Source organism: Budorcas taxicolor, chromosome 2 (genome assembly GCF_023091745.1).
Source record: "Budorcas taxicolor isolate Tak-1 chromosome 2, Takin1.1, whole genome shotgun sequence".
Classification (NCBI taxonomy): domain Eukaryota; kingdom Metazoa; phylum Chordata; class Mammalia; order Artiodactyla; family Bovidae; genus Budorcas; species Budorcas taxicolor.
In genome coordinates this window covers 98,056,823-98,079,191 of record NC_068911.1, presented here as the reverse complement: position 1 = coordinate 98,079,191, position 22,369 = coordinate 98,056,823, and the positions used below count along the sequence as shown (strand labels likewise).

At 35.7% G+C, this 22,369-nt stretch overlaps 1 protein-coding gene across 1 annotated transcript in view; it reads left to right on the top strand.

Annotated features, from left to right (window-relative positions):
- Positions 1-22,369, top strand: part of KYNU (kynureninase) — a 109,664-nt gene that overhangs the window by 58,152 nt on the left and 29,143 nt on the right. The window contains exons 8-9 of the mRNA XM_052635653.1: positions 14,343-14,441; positions 15,214-15,287. Of these exons, the coding sequence (XP_052491613.1) occupies positions 14,343-14,441; positions 15,214-15,287 (173 nt within the window). The remainder of the gene's footprint in view (positions 1-14,342; positions 14,442-15,213; positions 15,288-22,369) is intronic.

The following is a 22,369-nucleotide window of genomic DNA, read 5'->3' as shown; positions in this document are numbered from 1 at the left end:
AGATGAATAAAGGGTCATCTGCAGTCCCTATGCAAAAAGTTTAAAACTCCCTGTCATGATACAGTTCAAAAGATGGGGGTACCAGAGGACAGATCCATTTCTTACCAAATGAAATGTTTTCTGATCTCTTCATAGATCACTCTTATTTAAACATTTTATCTTAGTGATATTAAAGACAAAATTTGTATAAGCATCAGAAATGAAGGATCTGTACTGAACTCTTCTTTCACCCAGATTTCGATCTATCCACAGAATACGAGGATTAAAAAAATAATAATAATAACACACATACACACACGTACATACAGAGTCAGAGACAGAGAGAGAGAGAAGGGAAAAGTGACCTAAATTTTAGATGCATCTCATTAACTAACCATACTTTACTTGGGGAATAGCAAAGGATTATTCTGTTTAGAAATACAAAATACACTCTCTGTAGTTTATCCAAGTAGGAGCCTGGAGTTAATGTTTGTGAGGATCAATGCCCAAGAATCTAAAAGTTTTGAGCTGTCCCTAAGAAGTTTTCATCAGATGTTTTATCTAATTTAAGCTTTTAATTAAATGGACCATGTGAGGAAGATTGATTAATTCTCAATAGAAGAGAAATTTGCACTCAAGATGTTTTAGGATTACAGATCTGAGAAAAGCAAGACTCCAAACTGTCAATCAGGATCGTTGCTTTGGCAACCACTCTCATCAAAGCCATGGTGGATAATTATTTCTTCTGATCTAGCCCCATCCAAACCTAGCATTCCCCAAACGAAAGTGTATACTTAGGGTTTCTTTTAGATGACATGCATTTTACAAAATACTTAAGTTGCCTTAGACTAAGGCTGTGCTTAGTTGCTCAGTCGTGTCCAACTCTTGTGACCCCATAGACTGTAGCCTGCCAGGCTCCTCTGTCCATGGGATTCTCCAGGCAAAAATATTGGAGTGGTTTAAGATCTATGTTGTTTAGCCACTTGATTAAACAAAGGAAGGGTGATTTAAGTCTTTGTTAAGCTGAAAAATGAAAGTGTTTCAACATGAAATGTACACATACATTTTAATTTAATCACTAACCACCATAAGAATGGAAAGAAAAATGTGTGTTTCATGGCAATCAATGTAGGTGGAATTTCAAAAGATCTTTAAGCAGGAAAAAAAAAAAATCCCCAATAAAATGTAATATTTCTCTTAATGTCCTTCTTCATGTTATCCTTATTTAATTGGGTAAATTATGCATGCAAACAAAATCAAAGACTGAGCTGAGAAGGCAATGTTCATTTTCTTAGGAAATTATCTTAAGTAAGGTGGTGAGTAAAGAGGATAACTATAACATTGTCTATAAAAACTAGATTTAAGGGAAGAAATTAAAGAATGATGTCTTTAAGAATTATTCCATAAACTTCTTTGCAATATTATCAAGTTCAGTATGTAGTAAACTTAATAATATAAGCAAATTTGGTTGAGAAAATGAGCATTCAGATTGACATAGTAATCACTAGAAAACCATATTAGGGAAAAGTACACTTTCATTTCTAATCACAATGGTGCTTTCTTCAATATAGACCACCATTTCCACATGATGGACAAATTAAATAGTTGCTTTAAAACCATTGTATAACAGGATAGGTAGATAAAACAGATATGTAAAGGTTAAAGGTTTCCACTCACCTGAAAAGTAACTACCCATTATTGGGAAGGTTGTGATTAGGTCCTGGTGTCTCCTATTTGATCCCTTGCTTCATTTTTCTCACATGATGCCCATCACTCTTCTACCATTTGTGGAATGTAGTTCAAACCATTTTAGCCTTTTTATAATTGTGTATATACTTAATTTAATATTGTATTTCCTCTGCTCTCCTTCACAAACTTATATTTAAACTAAACCAAATGTTTCACATGTTTTCTGTACAGATGTCACACTGTTGCTATGCCTTTATTCTTAGTTTCCCTTACTCTTAGAACTTCCACATATGAAGATTCTATTCCTCTATCGCAGCTCAACCACTATCTGCTTCACAGGTTATGACTGGTCCTAGAGAACTGCTGACCCTCTTTGTATATGCAAATGTGGTACATTAAAAAATTTTAATTACATGCCAATAATGACAGATCAAATGATTTCATATAAAAACTCCTAGTTTTAAATACCTTCTGAAAATGACATGTTTGGCAACATTACCCTCGGATAACAAGTGGTAAGACTGAGTCATAGCTCTGCCCACTAGATGGAACTTTAGTTCGTCCACACAACTCCCACTTCTACCTACTGACCTCAGCACTGAAGCAGAGTGACAGCTGGCGTATATATTTCTACTTACATTGCAGCATTCTTACAAAAATGAGTAAAGGGGAGTGTTTCTTATAGGCTCAACTCACAATATTTCTTGACTAACTCCAGTGGAAACATGAGGGGCGATCCTTGATCTTAGTCATAAAATTTTTCTCATTCCTCTGTGTCAGGCTAAATCTATCTCCCTGTTATATTTCCATAGCATGATAGAAAATGTATTACTGGTCCCATTTTGCACTATCTTGTAATTATTTATACGCATGTCTATAAAATTTAGGAAGCTTTGTAAGTAGAATGTTCAATGACTGATTGAGGGTAGACGTTACAAACTTCACAGGCTCATACTAGTGCTTTTCATATACATAATTACTTATCATTAAATGCATACCTATTTGGTCAGTGAATGGATAAATGTGTATATCAGTAAGAATGGATTAGGCTGTTTTATGGATCACATATTGCATAAAAAGCATAACTATGCTCCTATTTAATTAGAATCAGAAAATTCTGAAGAATTACTTATAATGGCTAATTTAAAAAAGTCAAAATACTTGTTGTAAAATTTGAGTTCTTTTTCAAATTCCATTTCTACTCTTTGACATACTTAGGGCATGCAGACAACTCCATTAAATTATTAAACATTAAATGAACTAAATTAAACTTGAAAAATTACCTTGAGCTATTTTTCCCATCTTGGGTATCCAAAATAAATCAAACAAACTATATTTTGTGTGAGAACCTTGCCAGCTGGAGAAAGACTCTAGAAGAGAACAGTATTACTCAATTTGTTTTATTTTTCTTCTTTGGTTTTGCACTTACTTCTGACAATAAATAGAGGAGACAATAGCTGTTTTTTCTGGTAAAAGAAATAGCTGAAATTTACTCTTGAAAGCACACTCTGTTAGGTAGTAAGACATTTTTACCTGCAAATTACACACTTTAGAGTCTGAAGGGTTTTTTCTCTTTCCCTCTCTCTCAAATCCTTTACTGTTCCTGCCCAAGTAGCTGTTAGCTCTTAGCTGGGTCTCAGACCTTCTTAACGGACACCACCCCTCCCCCCGCAACTTAAATTTCATTAGCAAAATGCTCCCAATACTCCTACTTTCTATTTCTCATCTCTGGATTTGCCAGTCTCATCAGTCTTCACTTTTTAAAAAGTCAGGCTAAAAGGACGAATCTAGTTTCTGCAAGAGTGCTTTGTACAAAGGTGATAGTACTAGGTGCTGCTGATGGCTTACTGTGCTTTAGGTACTTGGGATATAATATTTACGATATTCCCAGCTATGCTAACAAGGAGCTTTTCCCATGTTTCACTGAGGGAAACTGAGTCTGAGAGAAGTTAAGCACTTGTTCAAGCTGACTTAGCCATCTGGGAAACTGGAGTCTGGCTCCATACCTCTCTTTCCACTATATTTTCTCCTTTTACATCGGCAAACTTAATGTGTAATGACAAAGCAGTCTCAACATTTGGAAAATCTAAGAAAATATTTATAACCCTCTTTCTTGGTTATTTTCCCTTGGGAAACTGAGGCCCCTGTCTTCAGGGCTGCATGATCATCTCTTCAGTTTAGAGAATATTGAAAACCACAGTTTTTACTTTGCCCTAGATGTCAAGGATAAGAATCAGAATTATTGCTGAATAAGATTCTGTCAGTGCCAGCATTCAACAGTACCCCAACTCAGAACTTCAAACACACTCCTTCCAACTTCTCTCTTTAAGAGGTGCCCCGAGACACTGAGAGGTCTCCTTCTGATGGGTCTCTTAGGTAGTTCCACTGGTAATAGCTCTCACCAATGACAATATCATTGCCATTCCTGATAGCAGCTCTTTGGGGCTTTTAGCTGTGTTTGCAGGAGCCCTCTCTCTAATTAAATGAGCTCACCAACTTCTACATGATTGGGAAGCTAATCTACATGACACTGCGGAGAATTTCAATAGAAAATCCCCTGAACCCTTTAATGGTAGCTGAGTTACAGAGTACTCTCTTGAAACTTCATTCTGTCACAGGTATATTGACCCCTCACTTAATATCAGATTCCAGGATTTGAAAGAGACAGACAGACAGATGGACAGAGAGAAAGATTAAGAAAAACTCCACTGTCTCTGCCTTTAAAGAGTCATATGGGGCATAGGGGCACATAAAAAGGAAACTGCTCTAGACTGTGTTAGTACTTGTCAAAGGTAAAAACAAATCTGTGAAAATGTCTTAGAATATCAGTCTAGTCTAATACCACAAAAAGTAGAGTTGTGTATGTTCCAGTTCATCTTAAAGATTGGGTCAAAACCACACACTGCAGATTGACTCAAGAATAAGTCAGATAGCGTGGGAGATGTAGTCCCACTCAAGTTCAGAAACTATCATTTTCCTCCAGGCATCTATTCACAGAACTAGAGCGCATAGCTATTAAGACAGAGCTATTCTTCCAGACTCTAGTTCCCAGTGCTCCCCACAGGCTACCTGGTTAGCTATGTAAACTCTATAGCTAAAACAGTTCTGGAATTTAAACAGAGTAGCTTGAGATAAAAATTAATTTAAAAAAAAATAGAGGCCGTCTTTCCTGTGACATAAATAGAGCCTGGAAAGGTGTCTAAAAATGCACTAGGTTGGCCATCTTCAGGGAGTGGAGTGGCGGCCTACTCATCTTCAGGGAGTGGAGTTCTACCACCCCATTCAGGACTCCGGGGTTTCCAAGCAAAGACAAGCTCCTTAGGATGTGCCCGTGTCCATTCTCTTCTTCCCAATATTCCACCTCCTGTCACTTCACTGTTACTTGTCCAACAGAACACATTCTTCACATTTTCTTTTAGTTGACTATAGCCGTAAGCTACTATACTTGCTGAAAATATGCAAGTATGGCTTGATGTAAGAAGGTAACAAAATCCTAATACCATTTTACTCTAATTTGTACAGACTGACACATACATATTTCAGAATGGATTCCATCTTCACTTCTTAGCTAATCCATAAATCCAAACCAGAGTTTTTAAGTCACCAAGTGAAAGCATTTATTCTGATTTCAATTTCAAGTTAAAGGTACTCATTTTAATTTAATGAACTCCTTCATATCTGTGCCAGCCTTTGTTATGACTCTTTTTTGATTCAAAACTCCCCCTTGTTGAATATCTTATCTTTTTCAAAATTCAGTTCTATGGAAACTCCCAAGTATAGTCATGGCTCCCCAGATCCTTAGGAACAGCCCACATGAGAGGCACAGATGTTTGGTTTATTAGTGCTTATTGTCTCCTCTATACAGATTTTCGCATAAATACCATCAATCAATAGCTCTAGGAGAAAAAGGTACTTTTCTTACTCAAATTATCATGTAGTGTAAGGGCTATTGGGGAAATCATTCTTCTCTGTACACTTACATTTTAAAATAACATTTTGATAGAAGATACATTTCAAATGGTTACACCTTAACCTTAGAATAATTCATCATATAGTCTAGAGTAAAATCTTGTCTACTCTCCCAGTTTTTCTTGTTTCTGTTCTTGTTTGCTGCTGAACTTCAATATGAACATTTATCAAGTCACAGCCTTCTGGATGGGATATTGTGTGTAGTTTTTCTCTTGCAGTACATATGCTGATTATTTACTTCTGGAATCATATGTTATCTTTAAGAGCCTCAGAGCTATAGCTTTGAGTAGCATTCAGCTTCTGCCTTCAAATTTTAAACGTTGGTTCTAGTTGCCAAGCTACTTGATTTCTAACATATTTACCGCAGCTCCACTTGGAAGACTGTTGTGTACTTTTAACTTATGAGTTTATTCTCCTTTTGTACTGCTACTTGTTTTAATATTGAGGAACAGCTATTCCTATCAAACTCTTCCTGTAAATAAGAGAAGGCTTAACATACTAATTCAAAACAACAACAACAACAAAATAGTAGATAGGTCTGTTAGATAATTGGGGGAAGGAAAATGTTATACAGATTACATATTGACTTTAAGTAAAAAATAAACACCACGCAAGAATTAATGCATAGTTCCTGCTTATAGGCTTCCCTGATGGCTCAGGCAGTAAAGCATCTGCCTGCAATGAGGGAGACGTAGTTTCGATTCCTGGGTCAGGAAGATACCCTGGAGAAAGAAACAGGAACCCACTCCAGTACTTTTGCCTGGAAAATTTCAGGGACAGAAGAGCCTGGAAGCCTAAAGTCCATGGGGTCACATGACTGAGTGACTTCACTCCTGCTTACCACCAAAGTTGGATGAAAAGGAAAAAAAAGTTAGGAAGATACTTGAAAATCATAATAAATCTATGCTGGGTGAAAGGAAAGACTTTCAGGATAAAAATTCACTCTGAAATGATATACTATATTTACAGGACTGATAGAGGCCCCTCTTACACAGTATTTCTTCTTTTTCTTTTTTTTTTTCTAATTTAGTATCTGTGCATTATTTTGAACCATAGCAGTTGAATGAATTTCACAAATTTTAGTGCTTCAAGACAGTGGCAAGAAACCCTACCACCTTTCATCTGCCTCTTCCTCAATCTCACCCCACCCCAGTACAATTCAACATCTCCTTAATTATGAGCTTCTTTGGGAAGTGCCAGGATCAAAACTAACTAGCCAACCAATTGTTTTTAATCCCCACTTTGTCTGTCCTATCTATCTAGAGATGAACACACACAAATACACACTCCTGTCATTTTTAAAAGAAAATTTCATTCACTGTCTTCAAATTTTCCTACCAGTTTTTCTTTTTAAGGTAGCATTATTCAAATGTATAGCAATGTACTTCTGCAATTGCTTCCTGTGACTTTATATTGAAGCAGAAGTACCATTTAGAATACATAAAGATCTGCTTGGTATGGTGTGGAAACTGTAGTTCCCATAAACAGTCATGAGAGCAGTCATACTCCTAATACTAGTATCCAATTACTAGCCTTGAAGGAATCTTGCAGGCACCTGTAATTTACCCACCATGATGCTAATGCCACTTCCAAGGGTATCCTGAAGTTTGGACATGCACCCAGCTCGCACATAGGAATGGCCACGGTCTACATGACATGCATCCTTTGCAGGTACTGCCTAAGTAACCTAGGTGGTTACTCAAGTGGGCCAGAGGCTACTTACCTATCTTAAGTATTTTATTATTTTAACAATTATATGAACATACAAATGCATATGACCTGGCTTTCAGTTCTGCGTATAGGTACAAGTATCTTATATAATTACCCTTTTCACACCAAATTTGCTACTTATTGATGATCTTCATAATTTATAGGATTTTGGGGGAGTGAATAAAGAAGAAAATAATGATATCAGTCCAAAGTCAGTCTGTTATAGGATAAACCAACAAAGTTATGAGGACTTGAATGCTACGAGGTATAAAATTAAGCCGTATTCCATATTTCATTTTAATAGATAAAAAATAATAAACTAAATTTTAGAGACAGTGAGATAGCTACCTAGAAATCTCAACACAGGCCCTATGTGTATTATTATACTGGTTAGAAAAATTCTTAGTATTGTGCTATTGAAGATGGTCAAAAAGAAAACTCATGATATGCCTTGTTTTATTGAAAGGAATTTTTAAAAATATTTTAAGCTACTATTGATTGCCCAAGAAACTTCATTTTAAAAGATTCCAAGCCTGAATAAATGATTTATGCAATAAAATTGAAACAGAAATAAAGGATACCAAATAATATTCTTTTACATTTAGCTTCAGTTTACATAATATTTATTGACAATTGTCTGGCTTTATTATATGTTCTTTTGTTTACTTATTCATCCAACTATTGAATACTTGAATTTATATTATGTAAAAATAGAAAAATAGTAAGATTGGAAAATTGCTAGAAAAGATTTATGTAACCAGAAATATGAGAGAAGAGAGAGGTTTGGCAAAGTATCTTCCTATGGAAGTTATCTTATGATTTTTTCTGAGCTACTCAGGCAAATGGGAAGGGAAAGAATACTCTAGAGACAGAGAATATTTATGCAAGAAGAGGAAAGTAGGTGTAGGGCGTGTGAGATAGAAAGCTGGAAAGACTCAGGTCATAAACCATACCAAGGTAAATGAGTTACATTCTGAATTGAATGGGGGAATCACTGAAGAACACAGGAAGCCTTACAATCAAATGTATGATTTAGAAAGTTCATTGGAAGAAGGCAGGATGGAAAGAATCAGAATAGTTAGAAGATTACTTCCGTAGTTTGGGGATTGACTATAAAGCCAGGTGACATGGTGGCTGAAAACCGCTGTGCTTGTAATGTCGTTTATCATTTATATTTGTCACTGTTTTTTATCAATGAGTGAGTGAAAGTCGCTCAGTCATGTCTGACTCTGCGATACCATGGACTATACAGTCCATGGAATTGTCCAGGCCCGAACACTGGAGTGGGCAGCCGTTCCCTTCTCCAGGATTTACCAATGAGATTCTGAGCAATTGTGGGTAATTAATCCAAATCTGCTGAAAATATTTTATTTCTATTTTAGCATTGCATAAAGTATGCACTCAAGTGTGCAGTGTATGTTTTCACATATTCATATTGTTTTCCCTACTATTTCTTTTAAAATAATAAAAATATTAACTGAATGGCTATACAGTGTTTCGGAAAACTCTTAGTGTTTTAAGATGCTGCCATCTAGTGAAACTTCTGTAAAATCACTTTGTGACGATCCATTCAAGTTAGTATCTTAAGGTCATTTACTTAAAATAATCGCATTAAATAACTTGTGTTCTCTGCCATCCATGGGGAAAGAATTTCACTTGCATTAAAATATATTGTAGGAGCCACAAGTGATTTTTTTTAATATTGTGCCACATATGTGACCACAGGGCCTTTAACAACATGATATGGTAAGTGAAGTTACATAGTTTCTTCATCAGGCTATTCTTTATAAATAGCTGATAATATAAGTGCTGACTTTTTATTTCTTGAGTTTCCTAAGAAAAATTGTGCTATAAAAACTCATTTTTTGTGTTTGGGAAGTAAAATACCTGTAAGAACCTTTTTTTCTTTTAGGAGATTCTAGTTTTGGTCACATTATAATGAGTAAATTTTCTAATTAACCGACTCTCCAGTATATTGAGTTTTCTCCATGGAAACCGATGCTATAGGGTTGGGGTCAGCAAATCTTTTCTGTAATGGCCAAAATAGCAAATATCTCAGACTTTTCTTTCATGTCATCTCTGTTGCAATGATTCATTTGTGCTTGCAAAAGCAACCATAGACAATATCTAAACAAATGAGATTACCTGTCCTCAAATGTTACTTTTTTATTAAAAAGGTCATGGTTTGCATCCCTCTATTCTGGGGAAAGCGAAGTATAGTTGCTCAGTCATGTCTGACTCTGCGACTCTATGGACTGTGGCCTACTGGGCTCCTCCATCCATGGGATTTTCCAGGCAAGAGTTATAATGGAGAGTGTTGCCATTTCCCTCACCAGGGGATCTTCCTGACCTTAGGATTGAACCCAGGTCTCCCACATTGTAGGCAGACACTTTACTGTCTGAGCCACCCACCAGCGAATTCCCTATTCTGAGGAAAGTACCTGTAATAGCTGTTCGGAGTTATTTATTTTTAAGAGGTGTTAGAACAATCAGAAAGTGGGTCCTTCTGCAATTATTAACTTCAAAAAACATCAATCAATAGATGTAGTTCTTCAAAGTTGCAGGAAGTCTAATGTTTTAAGAAGGTAATTATTATATGTGCTCTTAGTAAGCTAACAATAGAACTCAGAGGTAAGACATGTTTGCAAAATAAACACCCTCATTTAATGACTTTTCAAAAAAATTCATGTTCGATATACAAAGTTGTCTTAATGTGGAATGAATCACTATATTATCTAGCTAAATGTTTTCACATTTTGATCTACAGAGGAAAGTAGTTTTGATGGTAAGCAATTAAATTAAGAAAGTACTACTTGAGTATAGTTTGGATAGTATAAATTTATTGCTCCATGCTTTCCTTCTGGGAATTTAGTGTAAAGAGTCTTACATTCTAAAACACCAAGTTTTATCAGGCAGACATACAAAATACTTGAAACCATACAAGTAAATAATTGAGACAAAATAGAGTCAGTAAGAGATTATCCAGGTCTCAAGTGAATGTACAGGAAGAACACAGCATAGATTCAAAAATAGCATTGTTTTTGTGGGCTTCCAGAGAAATCTGTATGCAGGTCAAGAAGCAACAGTTAAAACTGGACATGGAACAACAGACTGGTTCTAAAACAGGAAAGGAGTACGTCAAGGCTGTATATTGTCACCCTGATTATGTAACTTATATGCAGAATATATCATGCAAAATGCAGGGCTGGATGAAGCACAAGCTGGAATCAAGATCGCCAGGAGAAATATCAATAACCTCAGATTCGCAGATGACACCACCCTTATGGCAGAAAGTGAAGAAGAACTAAAAAGCCTCTTGATGAAAGTGAAAGAGGAGAGTGAAAAAGTTGGCTTAAAACTCAACATTCAGAAAACTAAGGTCATGGCATCTGGTACCATCACATCATGGCAAAAAGATGGAGAAACAGTGGCAGACTTTATTTTTGGGGGGCTCCAAAAATCACTGCATAATGTGACTGTAGCCATGAAATTAAAGGATGCTTGCTCCTTGGAAGAAACACTATGACCAACCTAGACAGCATATTAAAAAGCAGAGACATTACTTTGCCAACAAAGATCCATCTAGTCAAAGCTATGCTTTTTCCAGTAGTCATGTATGGATGAGAAAGTTGGACTAGAAAGAAAGCTGAGCACCAAAGAATTGATGCTTTTGAACTGTGGTGTTGGAGAAGACTCTCGAAAGTCCCCTGGACTGCAAGGAGATCAAACCAGTCAATCCTAAAGGAAACCAGTCCTGAATATTCATTGGAAGGACTGATGCTGAAGCTGAAACTCTAATACTTGGGACCACCTGATGCAAACAATTGACTCGTTGGAAAAGACCCTGATGATATGAAAGACTGAAGGCAGGAGGAGAAGGGGACGACAGTGGATGAGATGGTTGGATAGCATCACCGACTCAATGGACATGAGTTTGAGTAAACTCCAGGAGTTGGTGATGGACAGGGAAGCCTGGTGTGCTGTAGTCCATGGGGTCACAGAGTTGGACACAACTGAATGACTGAACTGAACTGAAGTTGCTTCAGCCGTGTCTGACTCTTTGCAACTCTAAGAGACTGTGTGCAACCCAGGCCCCTCTGTCCATGGGATTCTCCAAGCAAGAACACTGGAGTGGGTTGTCATTTCCTATTCCACGGGATCTTCCCGACCCAAGGATCGAACCTGAGTGTCCTACATTTCCAGCATTGGCAGTTGGGTTCTTTACCACTAGGGCCACCTGCTCAACTTTATGTTAACCAAACTAGGCAGGACTTGGTTGCACGGATGCTTCTAGTTTAAGCTGACGTCACTACCATGCCCTAGCTATTGTAAATAGTGCTGCAATGAACATTGAGGTACATTTGTCTTTTTCAATTATGGGAAACTTTTACATTCTTATATATTATTGAACTCCTCAAAGAGGTTTTAATATTGTTTATGTATACCTATATTTACTATATTTGTAATAAAAACATCTTTAAAATATATTATATATTTAGGACAAAAACACAAACCCATTACATACTGACATAAATATTACATTGTTAGGGGGTAAAAATGTAGTTTCTAAAAGAGACCAAAAAAGAATGTTTTATGTTTGGCATATATTTTACATAGAAATATAAATCTTTGCTATTTGACTTAATAGAAGGCAGCTGGTTTTATATATCTTCTGCATTAAATCTCTTGATTTTTTTTTCTTTGTGAAATATAAGAATAAAGTTGGACCTTGTACAGATATATATTTAGAAAAAGTAAAAGTGATATAATAGCTTTTTCAGTTAACTGTGAATATTCTTTGATCCTATACCAGAATTTGACAAGAACTTCCTAGGATTTGTACTATGAAATGTGAAACCAAATCAATGATCTTTCTATGCTTTGTTACATTAAAATCTATGGGCTGATTTTTCATTTTGAACAGATCTTTTATCCATGCATAATATGTAACAATATGTCTTGATCATTTGGAAAATATCAATTCATTCAGTTCAGTTCATTTCAGTTGCTCAGTTGTGTCTGACTCTTTGCGACCCCACGAATCGCAGCACCAAGGCCTCCCTGTCCATCACCAACTCCCGGAGTCTACTCAAACCCATGTCCATCGAGTTGGTGATGCCATCCAGCCATCTCATCCTCTGTCATCCCCTTCTCCTCCTACCCCCAATCCCTCCTAGGATCAGGGTCTTTTCCAATGAGTCAGCTCTTTGCACGAGGTGGCCAAAGTACTGGAGTTTCAGCTTTAGCATCATCCCTTCCAATGAACACTCAGGACTGATCTCCTTTAGGATGGACTGGTTGGACCTCCTTGCAGTCCAAGGACTCTCAAGAGTCGTCTCCAACACCACAGTTCAAAAGCATCAATTCTTCGGTGCTCAGCTTTCTTCACAGTTCAACTCTTACATCCATACTTGATTAATGGAAAAACCATAGCCTTTACTACACGGACCTTTGTTGGCAAGGTAATGTCTCTGCATTTTAACATGCTATCTAGGTTGGTCATAACTTTCCTTCCAAGAAGTAAGCGTCTTTTAATTTCATGGCTGCAGTCACCATCTGCAGTGATTTTGGAGCCCCCCAAAATAAAGTCTAACACTGTTTCCACTGTTTCCCCATCTATTTCCCATGAAGTGATGGGACCAGATGCCATGATCTTCGTTTTCTGAATGTTGAACTTTAAGGCAACTCTTTCACTCTCCTCTTTCACTTTCATCAAGAGGCTTTTTAGTTCCTCTTCACTTTCTGCCATAAGGGTCGTGTCATCTGCATATCTGAGGTTATTGATATTTCTCCTGGCAATCTTGATTCCAGCTTGTGCTTCTTCCAGTCCAGCATTTCTCATGACATACTCTGCATATAAGTTAAATAAACAGGGTAACAATATACAGCCTTGACATACTCCTTTTCCAATTTGGAACCAGTCTGTTGTTCCATGTCCAGTTCTAACTGTTACTTCCTGACCTGCACACAGGTTTCTCAAGAGGCAGGTCAGGTGCTCTGGTATTCCCATCTCTTTCAGAATTTTCCACAGTTTATTGTGATCCACACAGTCAAAGGCTTTGGCATAGTCAATAAAGCAGAAATAGATATTTTTCTGGAACTCTCTTGCTTTTTCATTAAGTTATGTATATTTTCTAAATATTTCATATTTAATTATATGTTCTTTTTAAAATTATATGTTAGTTTTAAACTCACCATAAATATCTTTAAATACTGGGAAATGATCATATTTATGGAAATGGACACAATTTTTCCAAAATTCCACTTTCTCTTTGTAACTACTTTTTTCCTTTGGCAACAAATCCTGCAAGTTATTTTCCTAAAATTGATAGACTCACTTCATTTTTCAAAATATGTCTCAAATACCTAAGTATGATTTACTATCATTTGTTTGTAAGATGCTGTTTCATGCAAAAATGGCTTTCTATGAAGTTAAAGTGGGTAACCTAGCTTGCAACTCAAATAACTGCATAAGTGCATTACTTTGAGACAGACATCCTACTTCGGGATATTGTTAAATGTTTTATGAATAATTCCCATATCAAACCTTAAAAGAATAAAATTAAGGTATTGACATTTTATATAAATGTATTATTTTTATACTTGTACCAAGGAGATATATAACTCAAATTAACCTTTTCATGCTGTAACTGAATGCACACAATGAGAATACAAGTTTTGACTACCTTGATTTGTGCAAAGATGAGAGCAATTTAACACATCATTGCTTCTGCATTATCAGTGCAAAAGTCATCACAGTAAAGAAGGCAAAGAATGTCTTCTTCCTGGTATGAAAACTGTTTTGACCTGAAAGGGTCTTGAGAATGCCCAAGATTTTATGATTAAACACTTTGTGAGTCATTGCTGCTGCTGCTGCTGCTGCTGATAAACTGCATTTATAGTACAACATTTTTTCAACAATTTTCTTAAATATACTTGTATTTGTTATTTTGAATCATTAAGCAAATTCAAAATGTTATTATGTTCTTCCCCAGGGTTGTTTTGTTGGCTTTGATCTAGCACATGCAGTTGGAAATGTTGAACTTCACTTACATGACTGGGGAGTTGATTTTGCCTGCTGGTGCTCCTACAAGGTATCAACAGACTAGTTAATATATTTATATCCTTTTAGTCCACACTAACATTAATCTAAATGTAAAAATGGATCAGTGACCAATTTTAGGTATTTGAATTACTTTCTTACATTTCCTTCATTACTGTATTTTGTGACTTTAGTTAGTTGTAGAATCACTTAATGAATAGTATAGGTTATTAAGTTTTGGTATTTCCATCCTTTATAGAGTATTTATTCCTTCAATTCTCTGACTTCTATAATAAAATCAGCAAGTTCTGGACAATACCTCCATACTTAGAACTTAATTCAAATTTAATCTAGTGTTTTGTTAATATGTTGAGAAATTTCTACATAAGTTAAAGATAATTCTTATGAAATCAACTTTATATTGACATTTGAAGACAAGTTTATTGACAGGGAGCATAGAAATAGAAGTGATCTTAAGCATTTTAAAAATATAATCTTTTATTATTATTTAAATATTTTGTGGCAAAATAATTGAAATGAATGAGCTTTGAAATCAGATAACTGTCAGTAGAACTGAACTGTTATCTACCAGTTGGGGCAAAAACTGGCCAAAATAGTAATAGCTATTTATTCCTAATTAATAATGCTACATTTCATTGTTTTTCTTTGAACAAAATAACCCCAAATTCTGTTTTATAATAAAAGTTAAAATAATCACACATTTTGATCTTACCAAAGTTGATTTCATAACAAAAAAGTCAAATTATTATTTTTATCATATTTATTTAGGCAAACCCACACAGTTTAATTTACTCTCTATCCAGTATTTAAATACAGGAGCAGGAGGTCTTGCTGGTGCCTTTGTCCATGAAAAACATGCCTATACAATTAAACCTGCGTGAGTACTATCTTCAGATTTTCTTTGGCGATGGATAAATGAATTAAATGAATTTGAATTAATTAGTGTGCTAAATTCACATGTGTTCTTTAAGATGCTATCCAATAAGAATCTGGGTTGATTATAATTATTTTACTACTCTGTGAACAATGATATGCTTTATCGGAAATAAATGATTTCCAAAGAGTTTACTTGGTTGAACAAGAAATTTAATCACAAAAGGGAAGCTTCAATGCTAAAAACGAGTCCCTGTAATCATGTAGAGCAGATGGTTTAACAGAGAGACTACTTAGCTTTTTTCAAAAATTAGACTTTAGAAAAGTCCGGGTTTCTCACATTGATGAATAAATCAAAGGCAACACAGAGCTGTGCCTAATAGAGCTTAAAAGTGGTACATGATTATTAAAATTACATCTACCTTTAAAGCTGGAAACTTATAATATGGTCTTGTAAGGAATATCTTCTGTCCTAAAAGATTTTATAATCCATGAAAACTGAAGAAGCTGAACACTGAACAACAGACTGACTACATAAAAAAGAAATACTTTTCAATTTTTATATAGCATTCTTCATTTTTTAGAGCAAGTATAAATGCAAATGTGATACACCAACAAATTTAACATTTTTATTTGACTGGGGAACTCTTAAGTGTTTCTATTATTTTTATCTGGTATGGAGAAAAAAAATAATATTCTGTAAAAAAAATCCTTTCAAAATTGTATCAGAATGTGTGTGATGAGGAGACTGTCTAGACTCCTAATAGGTAATATAATAATGTTTGATTAATTTTCCAAATCTTCTCAGTCACTGGCTGAATGGTATAATCTTTATGAGAATTGAAAGTGAATTAGTAATAAACCTTGGAGCCCCTCACATTTTTGAGATTCTCTGCATATAAATCATACAAATTTAAGAAGATTTTCTACAGCTCGTTTAATTATATCTAAATTTCTTCAAGATTTTAAAGTTTTAAACTTCCATAGAGCATTTTTTAGACAGATATTTGTTAGGTACTCATCTACCTTGAATATATTGTCAGGACATTAGATTTCTCCCCTTCTTCCAGATTCTGCAAAGAATATCTTAGCTATGGGCTTCCGTGTTGGCTTAGCAGTAAAGAGTCCGCCTGCCAGGCAAGGGATGCAGTTTCAATCCCTGGGTCGGGAAGATCCCCTGGAGAAGGAGATGGCAACTCCCTCCAGTATTCTTGCCTGGGAAATCCCACGGACAGAGGAGCTTGGAGGGATACAGTACATGAGGCAGCTCGTGAGTAGCTACCCATGGCTACTACCATTAGGTAGTACGGTTGGACACCGGACAACTAAGCAATGACAACATTAGATTTCTCCCCTTGTCCCAAATTATCTGGAAAGAATACAAAATGTATATTACAGGACTACCATGCAAGTTTTTAAAGGTCTGTTTTGTTTTTTTTTTCATTTATAAACAACACTGTTGATAACATTTTACCTAGCCTGTGTTTTCCACATAGAGGGTATGTGAGATATTGCCTGCCTTTGTGTGAAAACTCACCACCCTGAGCATATCCAACTCTCCACTTATTTAAACTGCACTAGACGAATTGGCAAAGGGAAGCAGGGGTATGGTAAGTAATGTACACAAATTCTAGAGAATGCAAGCATTAGCAGTTAAACTCTGATTTTACAGCATCTCTATTGCACTTCAGAGTTCTTTCACCATTATTTGCCCTTCATGGATGAGGAACAAGAGAGGGCAGAAGGGTTGTAGTATGCCTGTACGTGCCTCATCTTATAGAATCCCAACATCCTCTAGACCCAGTGAGTGAAGTCACTCAGTCGTGTCCAACTCTTTGTGACTCTATGGACTGTAGCCCACCAGGCTCCTCTGTCCATGGGATTTTCCAGGCAAGAATACTGGAGTGGGTTGCCATTTCCTTCTCCAGTAGGTAACTGTTAAGTCTGCTCCCAGGAGAAAGACTATATAGACAGAGCAGATTTACACTCCAACCTGATCACTCACCTGCTGGTCCTGAAGAATGTTCTTGATTTCTCAGTGTTCTGATCTCTTGATAAAGAGAACATAAGCATCTACCTCACAGAAACTTATCTTGAGGTTAAAATAGGATAATGCATGTAAAACAGCACAGCCACTGAAGCATGATAGGTGATCCATACATCTAGGGTAAGTATCTTTTTGCCTCACTGTAAAGTTGCATGTTAACCTGTAGAATTTTGCCTAGTAGAGATCATTTCTCCTCAAGCAGGAAACATACCCTTAAAGGTTATGGTTTGTGACCTTTGGGATATTAAAGAATTTTGTACCTAAGGCCAAGCTCAGACTGAGCCTGTAAGCCTCTATTCCTGGAATTCTCTCTTTTACTGGCCTCACCATCTTACTGACTCGTCTGCTAATTATGCGTTGATTGAGATCTTTATATGTGTTCATGTTATATTTGTACAAGAGCCATGCTTGTACAATCTTCTATTTGTACAGTTTGAAAGTCACATGCTATTAACTTCTGTTGCATTTTAAGTATCTAGTTTGGAGATCAGCAAGACTCAAACCAGTCTGACTCAGGTAGTCCTTCTTACAGGAAACACTGGTTGTTGTTTCTTTGTTTATCAGTTGTTAAAGTTTCTTTTGATGTGATATTAGAGGGACTAGTTCCAATGGTACCAACTTTTACCCTAAGTGCAATGTAACTTCTATTGTTAACTTTATGAAGTAAACTTTGTGCTTAAAAAAGGGTGACATCTAGTGGCTAAACATGTTATTTCAAATAAATAGTACACATAACTTTCCTGGTCCATTCATTCATTATCTATGCTTAAAGTATAATTTTTTTTCTATCATTTGAGCATATGCTTATAGTGCAATAATCGTGTAGCCAAAGCCTTTGATAAAGAGGTAGGACAGGATGGAGGTGGAAGTTAACATTAGGTGCATTTTAGGTACAACGTTAAACAAAATGCATAAATGTTTATCAAGGTTGAGAAGAAGGGTACTATGGGAGTGGATCCTGGAACTTGTAACCCTGAATTCTGAAAGTTTAATATTAAGTGAATAATTTCAAAATATATTTTATATGATGTTCCCAGTAGCAACTGGCAAATTACATCTGTACCAAGAAATTTCACCATTTTTTGCTTGTTTATTTCAATAGGCATTTTGGCCATTGTTCAAAATTGGTGACCTAAGACTTTTTCCAAGAACGTTTTGTCAATAAAAATAATAAGTAGAGGCCAGTGTCAATCTAGTGTATTAAGCATTATAATTCAAATCATTAATTTGACCTCAGCTGTAATTTGACCTCTTCCTAGTTTATCGTCACGTTTTTCCCATTCCGGTATCATATTCTAAACCTTATCTGTAGCTAAGAAGTATACTAAATAAGGACTGGTTCTGAGTAAATGTCATCTTGTGTTTTTTGTACTTCATGTCTAACAATTTTAGTGTATACAGTTAATAATTATTGCTCTACACTATGAAGGAAATACTTTTAGCTGTAAGAATTCAAACATTAGAAATATATCACCTTTTAAAGAAATCCTTCAAGTGAAAGCATTAATCGCTCAGTCATGTCCAACTCTTTGCGACCTCATGGATTGTAGCCTGCCAGACTCCTCTGTCCATGGGGTTTTCCAGGCAAAATATATTACTGGAGTGGGAGCCATTCCCTTCTCCAGGGGAATCTTCTGACCCAGGGATCGAAACCAAGTCTCCTGCATTTCAGGTCCTTGAAAATCTTGCATTTTTCTTTTAACTTTATACATATTAAAGACTTATAGACTTTCTGAAAGACTTTAGATCAATACTTAACTTTTTGTTTTAGAAGATTCAAACATATGTGAAGGCTATAAAATGATTCTTTTGTAAAAGCCCACAGACTGCAATTCAAGACACCACCCATCACTTCTTGTTTTTTTCAGAGAGACTCAAGCAAGAAACAGGAGTGAGTTATTAAGATTCTTTCTGTGGCTTGCTTTTCTTTTACTCTATCCAGTGAAATCATACATACTAGAAAATTGCTGTTCTTCACTTTCCATGCTGGCATAATCTTTCAAATGCTCTCATATATTAGCTCTCCTGAAATTCTTGCTTCCCCTATTTTTTTTTAAGTTTTCTGAGTGGTCAAGAATGGAGCCTACTGATGATTTTTTGAAAATGATAGAATTTCAAATCATGCCAATACATTTCCATAAACAGTTAGAGGTATTTGATTGAAGGCTTTAAGTAGAGATGACATTTTTAAGGCTTTATTAAGAGCTTGAGTCATCTCCTTTATTGTAATAAGTAATTTGCAGGTTAAAAAGAACCAGCAGAAGAGGCTGGCTGTATCAGTGCATGGGAAAGGCAAATTTTAAACTCAGAAGTATAGATTATTACTATTATTATTATTTGTGAACTTAAAAAATAGACCCATAAAACAACATAAAAAGTCTAAGAAAGGATAAAAAGAAGCATCAAGAAAATTTATAAAAATGGCTTAAAATTATAAGCATGTTTCATGCTTGACCCAACAGAACAATTCATGTTATAGAGAGAGATCATCTACTCGTTCTGGGGTGTGATGATGATGTATCTGATTATACTTCCTTCCCCAGGCAATGCTGGAGAATACCACAAACCCAAACTCATCTATAATTTAAACCCTGTTTTGGTTTCTGTGATTCTTTCTGACCTACTAATTATCACATCTTTTTCTAGTATCTATATAAAGTCTTGGTATTAAAGACTGGGAGAATGAGGGAGTGTCGGTGGTGGTAGCAAGGTGGGTGAATTCACCAGACTCCAGATACTTGCAAATGGGATAGGCCAATACCAATGTATTTCTCAGTGAAAGTTTTCACAGAATCCTTAGTGAAACTATGACTCAGACCTCCCAGGGCATTTATTCTACGCATTTAGCTTGTTTCTGGAGTTAAATGTTCAGCACGAATTAACGTGGATGGCATCTTAGCCACAACTTCCTGCCCTATCAGACAGCCATATTAAATGTGCTTGGCCACCCCTTTGTCCTTAATGTTACCTCCCACAGCCCTAATCTTCCAGTGTATCATTTCCCCTTGCTTCTGCTCCAACGTATGTGATTGCTTTCCTGTATTTGATAAAGTTTACTCTTTCACTTTTTCATTGATTCCCTCAATACCTCAGCCCTTGGTCCTTTTAACCAGGTGTATCTCATGCACTGTAATGATGTCAAAAACAGACATTTGCAGAAGATACCAACTGTATTTCTAGCTTTATGACTTGCTTACTTTCTATCCCTTATTTTTTATCTGATTGCAAATTGCAAGAGCTTCTGATTACATCAAAGTATTATTCTAATCCCGAAAGATACATGACTATGTAGGAAAGTAAAAACTGTGAACTACTCACTTATAAAATTAACCTTTATCGAACACCCTTTCTCAATTAGTATTAACATTTATCTCTACGCATTATTATAAAAAATATTTTGGTCTCTTGCTGATGATAGAATGTTATAACACAGTAAAAATTTTATGCAAATGAATTGTAAAGTAAAATTTTTCATGAGATTCAGCATTTCATGATGCAAGTTATACTGAAGAACTGCTTAATCACAAAATCATGAACAATGAGAATATGTTAGAATCAAAAGCATTAACAAATGAAGTAGAGGAAATTAGGCATGGTACTTCAAAATCAAATGACTTGAATATGAGGGATCAAGAGGAACTGATGAATGCTTCAAAACTTTTGTGGAAATGATCATCTTTATGCTCATGCTAAAAAGTTAAATATAACACAAAAAAGATTCTAGCTTGCTACCATGACATTTGTCAAGTACACCAGAAAAAAAAAAATCAACATTTGATTTACTATTCATTCTTTTTAATAATTTGCATATTATGATTTTAATGTAAGTTTTGTCAAATTATAAATTAAATTTGTTATACAATTTAAAGTTTTATTTTTCAAAAGCATTGCAATCAAATCTTTTATTTGTTCCTTCATATTTACTACAAAACTATGGTTACTGGTTTAAAATAGATCTATTTTAAAAGACCTTTTCCCAGTATTCCATGCATGCTCAGTTGCTCAGTCATGCCTGACTCTGCCACCCCACGGACTCTAGCCCACCAAGATCCTTTGTCCATGGAATTATCCCAGCAAGCATACTGGAGTGGGTTGCCATTTTCTCCTCTGTGGGATCTTCCCTACCCAGGGATCAAACCCAAGGCTCCTGCAGCTCCTGCATTAGCAGGCAGATTCTTTAAAATGAAAGTCACTTAGTCCTGTCTGAAACTTCATGACCTCATGGACCATATAGTCCATGGAATTCTCCAGGCCAGAATACTGGAGTAGGTAGCCTTTCCCTTCTCCAGGGGATCTTCCCAAATCAGGGAGGTCTCCCACATTACAGGCAGATTCTTTACTAGCTGAGTCGCAAAGAAAGCCTAGCAAATAATGAGGACTATATATCTTTCCAGTCTTATGAATTAAGCATGATGAAGCTTCCATTTTATTCTACTCCAACACAAATATCCTTTCTAAGGTGCTCACTGCTTTATCAAGTAAAGAGAATGTTTCTCAGTCATTTGAGGAGGCATGAGACAATATAACCAACATTTATTTTTGTACAGGAAACTTTCATAGATAGAAATAAATATAGGATGCTACATTTTTTTAAATCATACAACCCATTTGGAGAGATGTTATTTCAATAGCTGAATAAACAATTTAAATGATAGGTAATATAGGGTTAGAATATGTGCCACAAGGCAATTCCTAAATAACTGCGAGGTGAATTCTCATGTATCACAATAGGAACAGTACAGGTAGAGATAACTCAGAGCTCCTTTGGACAAGCTTGAAGAAGTTTGTGGTGAAATTTACAGATACTGTTCCTCTGCAAAATGAAATGCTATGTTAACTAAGTGTATAAATTTAATCTGTTACTTTGAAAGCTGAAATTGTTGTCTATGAGAGAGATTTAACTTGATTAGTTTCATAAATTTAAGGAAGTATAATGAATTAGTTAAATGGCTTTCCTTTAAAGGATATGTCAAGTGATCTTTTCATACACTTGATAGAATTCTCATGGAATCTGAGTTATTGACTTAACATTTAAAAGT